Raw genomic sequence first — 14,022 nt, forward strand, 5'->3', positions numbered from 1 at the left:
AAATGGGTGGATAATGATGGATAGATAGACTGATAGATGGATGAATAAGGGTGATGGATGGATGGTTGAATGGGTGGTGGCTGAGCTGATGGAAGGGTGGGTGGATGGATGGATTGATGAGCTGAGCTGATGGTCAGATGGGGAAAGGATGGGTGGATAGGTGGATGGACTGATTGATGGATGAATGGGTGGGCAGATGATGTTTGGATGGATAGATGGATGGATGGATTGATTGATTTAGGGCTTTGTTGTCTGCTTGAAAGTCAATGAAGAAGTACTTTCCTTGTACAGTATGTAAATATAGCAGAGAGGTTGCATCGCTGATGATGGAGTGATGTTCTCTAAGGACTGCACCTGGTCCTGCACTCACCTGCGGATGAATGACAGAAGAGCTGAAGGCTGGACCCGCTGACTAATGGCTCCAGCAGCGCTCACTCACTCACTCAGTGTGTTATGGGTTAATTCATGCAATGTGAGGAATCTCTCTGCTTCTTTCTCAAAGGAACCTGCTATTTATTGTTTTGTGACCGTTAATGCCCACCAACAGCTCGTGGATATCCAGCTGGACTGCTGATTTGACAGCGATGTTTATTGATTGTTTTTATGAGGCTCGCGTGTGTGTGTGTGGCAGTCGAAATCTATCAGCAGCTTTTTGCGATGTGAATCAATCAAACTCGGGAATTATGAGCTGGAATTCGCCTTTAGATCATGGAAGTAGGCTACTGAAGAATCCAGAGGTTCATTAGAGCTGATTGGAGTTGGAGGAAAAGTACAACTGGTTTTATTGCTTTTGCCTGGAAGTCGGACGGTTTTTTTTCGGATAACGATCAGGATAAGGACCACTCTCCACTGCTATTCGCACCAAAAATAATATTGCGTACTATAATCGCGAATGAGATCTGGAGAATTTCCTCACAATTCAGCGACAATCCATGATCCAGATTTCAGCAGCGGGATAATCTGGATCCTGCAGCGACATCGGCTCGGATCATCAGCCCGTCGGGATCTGAGGGATCACTTCCAGAGATCGCCCATCATCACCACTGAAGGTAGGAGCTTGTGTTTGAGAGTTTATAAATCAAATGTTCGAAGTGAATTTGAGTGGCATGAAGGCTTTGATGGACAGCATGATTTCAGAAGCTGCAGCCTACATTTTCTACACTTTCGCACCTGTTGTTTTATACGGACTGATCGGTCAAACGGAAGGTTGATGATTTATGTACTGTCATGTACAACTCGACTTTCATCATGGCGTGTTACATTATTAATCTTTTTTACTGATTTTAAACATCCATCATTTAATTTAATAAAACATTGTAAACCATGATGCTGCTGATATTATTATTATTATTATCATTAATAATAATAATAATAATAAATGACAGAAATGTATGATGTCTTTTTGTTTTTAGTATTAAGCAATTATTATTATTATTATTATTAATAATAATAATATTTTAATTCGTCTAGTTTATTAGAAGTAATAATAATTTGCTGTTTACCTTTAAGTATGTTTTACTATTATTTATTTCATTAATAGTAATAATAATAATTTGCTGTTTTCTTTTAAGGATTTCATTTTATTTTAAAATAATTATTATTACTGCTGCAGTTGTTGCTATGTTTTTTCTTTTTTTGTGGATGTCTGCAATAAAAATAATAATTAATATTATCATTAATATTATTATTTGTTATAGCTCCGTAATTGAAAGGATGCCTTATCTTAAATATTTATTTAAAATTATGAATCATTATTATTGCTGCTATTAATATTGTTACTTATTATTTTGTCTATTCACAAAAGCTGTGCAAAACACAAACAACATGTATAATTCATCGTTGGCATGCAGATGGCAGTTTCCGAGCAAATTTTTTACCTTAGTCTCATTTGACAAGTCAGGTGGTGCCCAGCCAACACCCCCTTCAGGGAAAAAAGTGATGGACATGCTAATGACTAGAGGACCTGGAGGAGCGTGTGCAGTGTGAGAGAGCAGGAGCGGTGGTGCGGTCCGGTCCGGGGGGCTGGTCAGCTGTGTGTGTGTGAGTGTGTGTGCGCTCTCAACGGAGCTGCAGAGGCAAGACTACTTATGTCACCGAGCCACTGTTATTATGAGCCCACCGATGACACCAGAGTGTGACATGAGGGAGATGCTGACCGGCTGAAGGGATGAATGAACACATGAATGACTTACTACCTGCTCCGGGCTGCTGACATTTTAACCAGCGGTTTCTGGGCACTCTATGCTTCTCGGGGAGAGGACCAGCGCTGGGACGTAGTCAGGCTGTGGCTCTGTTGTGCTCTGAGCCTGGAGTGTGCCGTCAGATGGAGGTCACCGATCTGGATCCGGACCCTCGGGCAGAGGGGTCTGAAGGAGAGGGTCCTTGCGTCCCGAACAGTCCTGGGACAGAGCCTGTTGTGCTTGAGCATCCTGTAGAGTATGATCCATACGGGTAAGCAACAGGGATCACCGCTGCCATCCCGGGATCTTGCTGCTTTCACACTTTGGCATGTAGGGAATGTGTTTAAAGCAATTTTTTTGGTGGTATGTGCTTTGATTTTAATGTTAAACCTGCTTTTGGTTTAATGAGACTGGAGAGATGTTCTGCTTTGATACTTCTGTTTCGGTATGTGTGTGATCACTTGCTTGATTTGTATTGATTTTAATAACTTGGAATGTACTTATGCTCGAGTCTGTCCATCGAACCGGAGGTTGCCTTTGTAAGAGGTTTAGATTGAATTATTCTGACATGATGTGGAATGACATTTTGACACTGGACTGTTTTTTGCGGTGTCTTTGTGAAACACTGTGCCCTGTGATTTAATTAAAGGATGCAGAGCTCTTCTTGTTCACTTAATGGGTTTGACTCTTGTGAACAGGAAGATATGGCTGAGTGCAGTTTTTTATTAATTAATGAGTTCATCTATCTTGTTATGGTATTTAAGAAATGCATTTTATGCTTGTGTTTTTGATTTTTAATTGCAATTCGATGGCTGTTTCCTAGGAAACATAGAATATGATGTGGCATTACTGGATTGGAAAGTTTTGCCCTCAGTTGAACACGTTGTGATCAATTTTGCCTCCACCACTTAGTTACACTCTTTATGTCCAGATTATTATGCCTCCAGAACAGAACAGTCTGTTTGTAATGAATAGTTGACTTTACATGTCAAACAGTGTCCTATAATGTGATATGCTGTACTGCACCTAAAACTATCATTTATAATGTATAATCATTATAAATGCCAGTTTTATGACCTTGCGACCACACTGAACATTTGTGCTTTTATCGAGGACTATTTAAGTGAGCGGTATGCCAACTGATCAGCAATTTTTGTTAATATTAATTTAATATGTATTTAAACTGATGTAAATTTTTCTGTATTTTTTGTTTTGTTTTTGAAAAGTCTCTTATGCTCACCAAGGCTGCATTTATTTGATCAAAAATGTAGTAAAAACTGTAAAATATTACTACAATTTAAATCTATTTTAATCTATATTTTAAAACCTGATTTATTTCTGTGATCAAAGCTGAATATTCAGCATCATTACTCCAGTATTCAGTGTCACACGATTCCTCAGGAATCAATCTAAAAAGCTGATTTGTTGCTCAAGAACCATGTTTTATTATTATGAATGTTGAAAACAGTTCTAATATTTTGTGTAGCTGTACATTTTTATACATTTTTATTTCAGCATTCTTTGATGAATAGAAAGTTTAAATGAACGGCATTGGTTTTTGAAATAGAAGTCATCTGCAACATTAGAAATGTCTTCAATTTCACTTTTGATCAATTGTATGCATCTTTCACTGAAGAAAAATGGCGCAGAAACAGTTTTCACTCAGAAATTCCTAGTAAATTTCAAAAGTAATTACAAAGAAATTATATATATTTAAGTTATCAAACTATCAAAAATGTTTTGTGAATTAAATGATGAATTCTTCTTCTTTTTAACTGACCCCAAGCTTTTGAATAGTGTATAATATAATATAATATTAGAAATCTAGACTTTATATGTATAAAATTATGTGAATTCTAACGTAAAATCTAAATGTTTACATATGTGTTATTGGTCAACTACCCATCTACATTTCTATTATTAAAGCAAACTACAGAGTATCTTAAAATGTACCAGATTAACTGATGCATTTTTTTTAATATACTTTTTTTTGCCAGTTGCAGTCCCTTTGGCTTTATGCAGTTGTCATTTACACTTGGCAGTTTATCATGTGAAAAGCATGGCAGGTAAATTAGTCGTGCTTTCCCCTTGGACATACTCAGACTGTCAGGCTTAGCCCCAGGGTTTCTGGGTTTGGATATATACAGTAATAAAAAATGCATAGATATATTTATTTGCAGACAAACAGCTGTTTTGGACAGAAAAGTTCATTTTCCTCACTAAGTTCCTATACCATTTAAAATGTGTATTTATTATTGTGATGTGTGTAGCCGGTAAAAAAAAAAAAATTAATTGCATGTATAGCAAGATTTATGAGTCATTTAGCGAGCTATTTTAAAGGAGCAAAGTATACATCAACCATCAACAAAGTGGGACCATTAGAAAACAAGAAGTTGATTTGAATGCTAATGAACCTGGAGGCACTGTGATAATTACCTTAATTAAAATTGCCTACATAAACAGTTCATCTGTGCTTTTTCCCTTTCGGGGACGATGATTTATTTGGCCAATTCAGCTCTACTTGTGCAAAGTGTTGACATATGGTGCTTTATAGCCCTTCACACAGTACCCTGTAAAGATGGAGGAATAAAAAGCTAAATATTTGGTATTAATGAGCTTTCACTTTGAAAAATAATTACAGACATTAATTCATTGGTGTGAAACATTCCACCAAAGGCTAATTATAATCTTTCACTTTTATTAATCATTTCAGACATTAAGCTTTATGGTAGATTAAAGAAAACTCAGCTGAAGAAAAGAATGCACGTTTGTTTTTATTATAAATTACAGTTTAAAGGGTCAGTAAGATTTCTTTCCTAATTAAATTGATCAAAAGATAAAAAATAAATAAAACATTTTTTATTTAAAATCAATTCTACTCTTTCGAACATTCTATTTTTTTTTTATTAATTACGGATTCTTTGTGCTGTAGCCCAAGTGTTGCATGCTTTAATCTAAAGATCTAATAAAAACGAAGGCATTTACATCTCCATATTTGATAGAGACATTCTGGACTTGAACCAGAGAGATGTTTAGCTACTCTCAGGCAATTAAAGGCTTTGCACATCCCAATCAACTGCCCCATTAAAGCAACCCCCAGTCTCCTTCATTCTTCCAAAGGCAGCATCCATATTTTACAAGGGTGTGCTATCCATCATGGGACATGTCCTTCAGCAGACTGCTACTACGAGCTCAAGCTGTATGTGTTTTACTCTGATTTGGTAACTGGCTGAAGCCAAGCACATACTGTGACTGTGGGCTCATTCCCAAAGCGTAGTCTGTGATCTGGAACCTCCTGCCCCTTCATGCTTTCTGCTGCTTCAAGTGGCTTTTCTTTCTCTCTCTTGCTCTCTGCTGACGGTCTGGTGGTATTTAACCTGCTGGGTGACCACATTGTCCCCACAAGAGCTTTAAGTTCCTGTACAGGACACCAGCAGTTCAGCGTCACAGTCTGAAGGAAAGGCTACTTTTAGCTCTGCTGAAGGGAGTAAATCTGAGTAAATCAGCATAACATGACAGACAAGAGAGAGATTTGTAAGGTCTACTACTCACTTATTTTATTGAGTATACATCTGGGGTCAGTAAGATTTGATACTTTTATACATGAGCCTTGAGCCAGGAACTACAGTAAAGCCCTCTGTGGGTTTGTTTGTGGGAGTACTTGATACACACAGAGCCCATCTTGATCTATGAAGCGGCCTGCAGGATGTGGAGTGCTGTGCATTTTGAGTGAGCTTTTGACACACAAGCCCGTTTTTAAAACTCACGTTTACGAAAGGCACTCACTTCACAGAGCCCAATTACTGAGAGAAACTCACATCTCTATCTGACGCCATTGTATTAAAATGATTCCCATGGCTGTAACTGTGCTGAATAATTAATAGAGATTTCTGCTTATGCTAACCATGACATCTGAGAAATGAGAGATTTCCATATAAAGAGCCATTCCAGTTTGATTTGTGGTTATTGCTATGGTGACTTCTTGAACTCTGCATACATTTGTTTAGTTAAATGACTGCTGCTTTGAGTTTGCAGAATTATTCAGTTTATATTAGTGATAGGATCAATATACTGTCCATTATGCAGCAATTATCATATTGACCTGTGTATGACTGATGAACAGAAATGGTCATTATACATTGTTTCATATACATAATCTAATCCATCTTTATTTTAGAATAAATAATTTAATTACTGATTTTTTTTTTTTTTTTATTCAAATGTTTTGGTTGCACTTTATTTTATGGTGTCCTTGTTACTGTTACAGAATACCCGGGAGGCTGAGGAGTAACAGAAAGATGGTTTTATTTAAGGCACAAGCAGAGGAGCAGGTAGTGTTGGGTAGAGTGATGAATGGGTCCGTGATAGCTGGGTGAAGACTTCAGAGGAGGGAGGTGTACCACACACACGCACGATGGAGACTTTGATCTTCGGAGGATCGCTGGAGAGAGGTAAGTAGAGGAAGAGTTAGTCCTTAGAGTTAGCATACAGGTAAGACCTTGTCGCAAACGAGACCGGACACTGAGTGCGTGTGTGTGGTATTTATAGTGCAGATGTGATTGGGTGATGATGAGGGTCAGGTGGAAGTGCTCAGTACTCAGGTGAGGGCGTGCGTTGTGAATGAGTGGAGATGGAACCTGGCGTGTTTGTAACAGTATCCCCCTCCCCACGGCCCGCTCCTGAGGGCCGAGGACCCCAACGACGTGGTGGATGTCCTCTTCCCCTGGGAGCTGGTCGGTCAGGATGATTGGAGTGGAAGGTGTCAAGTAAGTTAGGATCCAGAATGTCGTTGCGTGGGACCCATGAACATTCCTCTGGACCATATCCTTCCCAGTCCACTAGTTGTCCACCACGCCGCCGGGAGTCCAGGATGTCTCTAACTTCATAGGCCGCACCGTCTACTAGGAGGAGTGGAGGGTGGGGGCTTCGGTTTCGCCAGGTTCTGTGGAAGGAGAGACAGAGGGATGGTGAGGTTTTAGGAGAGACACATGAAAACTGGGGTGAATCCGGTACTCAGGGGGTAATTGGAGTTTATAAGTGACCGGATTGATCTGCTGAAGGATAGTGAATGGGCCAATGGATCTGGGACTTAGCTTGCGGCAGGGCAGGCGCAGGCAGGCGCAGGCAGATGTCCCGGGTGGACAGCAAGACCTTCTGACCGGGTTGGTAAGTTGGGGCCTCAGATCGGCGAAGGTCGGCTGTCGTTCTACATCTGCGTAAGGCCCGCTGGAGTTGTTGGTGTGCCGCGTCCCAAACCCTCTCGCTCTCCCGGAACCAGCAGTTGATGGCGGGGACATCCGAGGGTTCACCTGACCAGGGGAATGGAGGAGGTTGTTAGCCGAGTACGCACTTGAATGGAGTGAGTCCGGTGGTAGGTTGTCGAAGGGAGTTTTGTGTGTACTCGGCCCACCCAAGGAACTGGTTCCAAGAGTTCTGGTGGCCGTGACAGAAGGTACGGAGGAAGCGTCCAATCTCCTGGACCTTCCTCTCCGTCTGCCCGTTCGACTGGGGATGGTATCCGGAGGAGAAACTGATGGCCACACCTAAGAGTGAGTGGAAAGCCTTCCATACCCCGGAGATGAACTGAGGACATCTGTCCAAGACGATATCCTCTGGGATGCCGAAGTACCTGAAGACATGGTTAAATAATAACTCGGCCGTTTCCATGGCCGTGGGTAGACCTTTCAGGGGGAGAAGACGACATGATTTAAAAAAATCTATCCACCATGACAAGAATGCAGGTATTATTATATGGAGGAAGATCAGTAATGAAATCCACCCCTAGGTTTTACCACGGGCGATTGGGAACGGGCAGAGGATGGAGCTTGCCTGATGGAAGATGGCGAGGGCTCTTAGATATGGCGCAGTTAGTACATCCGTTCACGTACCTCCTGACATCCAAGGCCATGTTGGGCCACCAGAAGCGTTCTTTAAGCAACGAGAGGGTTTCTTTGACCCCCGGGTGACCAGTGCCAAGAGATGTGGGAGCGGAGTGAATGAGTGGAGTGTGCCGTGTCCTGAGAATATATTGATGTCCCGGTGGGCAACCCGGCGGGGTGTTTGTAGCAGGATCGGTTGGCGGAAGGGTCTCGGCGGACCAGGTAATGGGGCAGATGATGACCTTTTCAGGGAGAATGGTTTCGGGTTCTTCGAGATTCCCTTTCAGGGGCGTGACACCGGGACAGGGCGTCAGCCTTTACGTTCTTTACCCCTGGGCGATAGGAGATGGTCAATTGGAAGCGGGTGAAGAATAACGCCCAGCGGGCTTGTCTTGGGTTTAACCTCTTGGCAACTCGAAGATACTCCAGGTTTTTGTGATCTGTGAGAATCAGAAAGGGGTGTTTGGCTCCCTCCAGCCAATGCCTCCATTCTTCCAAGGCCAACTTGATGGCCAACAGCTCCCGGTTGCCAGTGTCATAGTTTACCTCCGCTGGGTTGAGTTTACGGGAGAAGAAGGCGCATGGGTGGAGGCGACTGGGATTCCCCCGCTGCTGAGATAGGACCACTCCTACTCCGTTAGTTGAGGCGTCGACTTCAATGACGAAGGGTTGGTCGGGGTCAGGATGGACCAGGAGTGGTCGTAAAGGCCTCTTTGAGGGTGGGGAAGGCCTCTGTGGCGGCAGGAGTCCAGGAGAGAGATTTGGGTTTATTACGGAGGAGACTGGTGAGAGGGCTGGTGATGGTACTGAAGTTTTGAATGAACCGTCTATAGAAATTGGCAAAGCCAAGGAATCGTTGTAGTTCTTTGATGGTGGTAGGAGTGGGCCAATCTCTGACAACATTAACCTTCCCCTTGTCCATCCGGATGCCACTGCTGCTGATGTTGTACCCAAGGAACTGCACTGAGGGCTGATGGAAAGAGCATTTCTTGGCCTTGAGGTAGAGCTGAAAGGCCCTCAGGCATTGCAGGACCCCCGCAACGTGGCATCGATGTTCTGCTAGGCTCCGGGAGTATATGAGGGGGCGTAGCAGGTAGGGATGAAAATGGATTGGTTTTCCACTGGGCTCTCTATTGAGGTAGAATAAACTGGAAGAGGTTCAGGGGAAGGTTTGGCTGGGACTGGACAACATGAGATGCAGCTCTTGAAACAGGCATCGCCCCACTTCAGGACTTCGCCTGTTTTCCAGGAGATGACAGGATTGTGCTGCTCAAACCACGGGCGCCCTAGAATGATGTCAGCGGTGTATTCCTCCAGAACCAGCAGATGGATCTCCTCGCGGTGGAGTAGTCAAGTTTGGAGGGAAATGGGACCCACACTATGACGTATACATCTTCTACTCAACGGCCCGGTAATAGTGTGGAGTTTGTAGGCTGACGGCGTTGCCGTGGTAGCGAGTTTGAGTTGGCGGCAGAGAGCGCCGGAGATGAAGTTGCCGGCTGACCCAGAATCGAGGAGGGCGGAAACTGGAAGAGAGATGTCAGCGGCAGTAAGTGTCACAACAGTGGTGAGTGGTTTCATTTTGTATTTTGAAGGGAGAATGGCACTCACCATGGGACGAGGAGGACGGACGGGGCATACAGTGATGGCATGCCCCGGGGCTGCACAGTAGAGGCAAAGATTCTGGGCCAACCGTCTTTGTCTTTCAGCCATTGAGAGTCGATATGAGTCAACTAGCATGGGTTCGTTGGCTGGTTCTGGGGAGCTGACGGCCTCTGGTCGGCAGAGTGGCGTGGAGGAATACGCCTGGCCCTGGTGCTCTTCTAAGCACGACGGCATACGGGTGGCGAAGCGGATGGAAAGCTGGATGAATCATTTAAGCCCGATGGTGTCCTCGTATGCAGCGAGATGCAACTGCACTCGAAGTTCCAATCCCTAACGGTAGGTAGTCAGTAAAGCCTGTTCGTTCCATCCACTGGAGGCCGCTAGAGTCCTAAACTGAAGGGCATATTCATTGACAGACATTTTTCCCTGTTTGAGATTATACAGCTTCTCACCAATTGACAAGTCCCAAGCTGGTCTGCCAAAAACTTCTCGGAAATGGACGATGAAGCTGGAATAAGACTGGATAACTGGGTTATTTTGAGTCCATATAGAATCTGCCCACAGTAGTGCTTTACCTTGCAGTTAAGAAATTACAAATGCTACCTTGGATCTCTTGGTGGGATATAAGTGCGGTTGCATCTCCAGGACCAGCGAGCATTGAAGGAGGAATCCGCTGCACTCCTCCGCCGAACCAGAGTAGGGCGCCGGCCTGGCCATGGGACTGGCATGAACGGAAGGTGAGGAAGTGCTGGCATCGTTGACGGAAGTGCTTGCTGGTGTTGGGGATGCAGGTTGAGCAGTGAGTGTCCTACGGAGTGCATCGACCAGATCTTGAAAGGGGTCCGTAAGGCTCATGCTTGGTCCGGTCTTCTGTTACAGAATACCCGGGAGGCTGAGGAGTAACAGAAAGATGGTTTTATTTAAGGCACAAGCAGAGGAGGGGGTAGTTTTGGGTAGTGTGATGAATGGGTCAGTGATAGCTGGGTGAAGACGTCAGAGGAGGGAGGTGTACCACACACACGCACGTTGGAGACTTTGATCTTCGGAGGATCGCTGGAGAGAGGTAAGTAGAGGAAGAGTTAGTCCTTAGAGTTAACATACAAGTAAGACCTTGTCGCGAATGAGACCGGACGCTGACTGAGTGCGTGTGTGTGGTATTTAAAGTGCAGATGTGATTGGGTGATGATGAGGGTCAGGTGGAAGTGCTCAGTAGTCAGGTAAGGGCGTGCGTTGTGAATGAGTGGAGGTGGAACCTGGCGTGTTTGTAACAGTTACAGTGCAATTATGCAATTAAATACTGAGTAATATTTATTAACAACATGTCCTAACTAAATGATTAGCATTTGGTTTATGGTCAGTTGCTTAAAATTATGCATAATTCACTGTTATCATTGTAGAAATTACAAGTGACATGTAACAAGGACACTAAAACAAAGTGTACGATTTTTTTGGTTAATATTATAAAAATCACATAGTAAGAAAAATAAACAAATAAATAAAAGGAAAAAAAAACTTTACTTTGTATATATATATATATATATATATATATATATATATATATATATATAATTCATATTTTAACATTAAGTTGATAACATGATAGTAAGGACATGACAAAAATATATTATAAAATATTGTTACAATATATATTTCATAGATTAAACAAAAATATTAAGCAGCACAACTGTTTTAATAGTTGTTGATAATAATAAATGATTCTTGAGCAGTAAATCAGCATATTAAAATGATTTCTGAAGGAAAATGTGACACTGAAGACTAATGCCTACTGAAAATCAAGTTTTCAATCACAGAAATATATTACACTTTGCAATGTATTCAAATAGATATATTATATTATAATAGATATATTATAATTATAATATTATACATTTATTTTAAATTGTAATATTATTTCATTATTTTATGATCAAATAAATGCAGCCTTGGTGAGCATAATTATTTTTGTAAATAAATAAAAAATATATAGTTCCAATACCATCCTTATGAACAGCAGTGTTTGGTATTGGTATCAGCCATCATAAAACCCATATTATAAGACCACTAGTTTATACAGGAGAAAACACAGTTGTTAATTGTTGAAACTGAAAGTGTCAGCAGGATTATAATGGCACTTAAAGACATGTAAACAATAACTGTGCTTTCATAGACACTTAAGACTCCACCCGTACGTTCACAAACACAAGGGTAATTCAGAGGGCCAGTATACGCTTTTAGATTTAATAGCTTGCCATTTTATTTCATTAGCTTTAATCCTCATATGCACATAAACAGCCTTTGTATTCTTTTACAACAATATCTTCACTTAATAATGCAGCAGAACATTGGAAGCACATTGATGTCTGCTGAACAAAGTGTTAACAGAAGAGCCCTCCTTGGACAATAATGATCATTTTCATGTAATCAACTTAAGCATGCTCTGTCATAGTCTAATGTTGATCTTGGACCTTGATGTGCGTCAATCATTGCCGTGCTCTTCTGCTCTCTCTGTCTCTCAGGGAGAAGATGCCGTTCCACCATGTGACGGCAGGATTGCTGTACAAAGGGAACTATTTGAGTCGCTCACTGTCCGAACACAGCAATAGTGAACAGCTCGCCAACATCTCCGTGGAGGAACTAGATGGTGAGCAATGTACTTACAGACATTAACACAAATACAATGCACTTTATTTAAGGTCAAACTTTTTACCACTTTTTGTGAGTGGGACTTAAAATTCCAGTTGGTCATTCAGCATTGAGTGACACTTTAGAATAATTTTCATTAAAGGAATAGTTCACTCAAAAATGAATGCATTTTCTTTATTTATATGTATAGTTGTTTTCATAAATAGATTTTTGTAATGATTCTGAAGGCTTTGTAAATATTCCGTTCTACAGAATTGGCAAAGGTCAGAGTTGCTCATTTCTTGAGAAAATGTGTCTTTTTACATAAATTTTTGAATATATGTCCCCTCCCAATATTTGTCACTACCGAAACACAGTAATAATAATTTAATTGGAAGGGCAATATTGACCTATTAAGATTTTGCTTACATCTAGATTGTAAATAAATTGTTTTGCTATTTTACTAAAAAAAACTCAGAGGTGAATCCATGACAAATCTTTTTTTAACAATATTTCAAGTGTAATTTATTAGATTTGTTGTATTTTGAATTAAATTTTCCTTTGTAAAAATTGATCATACTGATTTCCAAGTTAAGGATTCATTAGTTTGAATGTACATGAACCAAAAAATATCTTCAAAACATCTTAGTTGATTATTTTGTATACTTTATTTTTAACAAAACATCCAATTTTTCGGTAGTGACAGCACATTTTTGGTGGTGACAGTAATGCTTTGGTAGAAACCACAAAAAAAAAAAAAAACCCTGTGAATTAAAAAAAAATGACATAAAAATGTCAGGATTCAATTTTGAGTTTTGGGATAACATGTTAATGATTTTTTTGAGGAAAGTTATATAAACCAAATATTTCTGCAAACCCAAAGCAACAGTAATTTAACTGAACAAATATATGCACACTTCAAAAAGTCAGTGTGAGGGTAAGCACTGTAACTTACATTTCTGCATTTTTGCATTTAACATTTATGAACAAGGCAAAACAAGCAAACCAAAAAAAAAAAACGAATTATATTATATAACCTATGTGTTTAATGAATAATAAATTCATTAAGTCATGTAACTTTGATTTATGTACTCATGTATATTCATTTTTGATTGAGAATGAATTATTGATCCCTTAAGAATTATATAATTTTTTATTAATAATGTTTTAATGAAGGCTATTACAGAGTGTAACCCTAAAGTGTTTTTGGTTTTCATATGTAAATCAGGCATTGAATCATAAATCAAAAGTCAGAAATTGTATAAAAAGCATGATCAAAGCCACACACGTGCCCCCCAACACTCTTCATCATGAATCAGGGTGAGTGAAGGAGAACGCTAATCAATTAACGCTGCCATCCTCATGAGTAGAAATACATTGAACCCTTGAGGCCTGAAAATGAATGCTTTAGTGACATATTAACACCGCGGGGCATCTGCAGATATACAGAGCTGCTACAAGTCATTGACTTTGTTGGTTTTGCTCCAAAACAGTTCAAACTGTGAAATGCAGCTGCTGGAGCCCTGCTGATGTTGTATTAATTGTGTCAGGAGGGGTCAGCAAATACTCTGTAGTGTCTTAATCACAGCGATCCTCTTGTGTTAGAGAAACGGCGGGATTTCTGGAGTCTTACTGTATTAAAATGCAGAACAGATCTAACTGAATCTGCATTTGATTTGCAGCAAAAAGTTTTTGCAAGGTTTCCCAGATGTTTAACCAAAATAAAAATTAGCGGT

At 40.8% G+C, this 14,022-nt stretch overlaps 1 protein-coding gene across 2 annotated transcripts in view; it reads left to right on the forward strand.

The window, feature by feature from the left end:
- The first annotated feature begins 315 nt into the window (after window positions 1–315).
- Window positions 316–14,022, forward strand: part of caln1 (calneuron 1) — a 50,430-nt gene continuing 36,723 nt past the window's right edge. The window contains exons 1-2 of one of the 2 annotated variants that reach the window (XM_059514670.1): window positions 316–1,049; window positions 12,181–12,305. In XM_059514670.1, the coding sequence (XP_059370653.1) occupies window positions 12,188–12,305 (118 nt within the window). In that variant the 5' untranslated portion in view covers window positions 316–1,049; window positions 12,181–12,187. Of the gene's footprint in view, window positions 1,050–1,993; window positions 2,452–12,180; window positions 12,306–14,022 lie in introns of those variants that run through there. The other variant, XM_059514669.1, reaches the window with a different exon arrangement.

The sequence above is a fragment of the Carassius carassius genome, chromosome 28, assembly GCF_963082965.1.
Source record: "Carassius carassius chromosome 28, fCarCar2.1, whole genome shotgun sequence".
Classification (NCBI taxonomy): domain Eukaryota; kingdom Metazoa; phylum Chordata; class Actinopteri; order Cypriniformes; family Cyprinidae; genus Carassius; species Carassius carassius.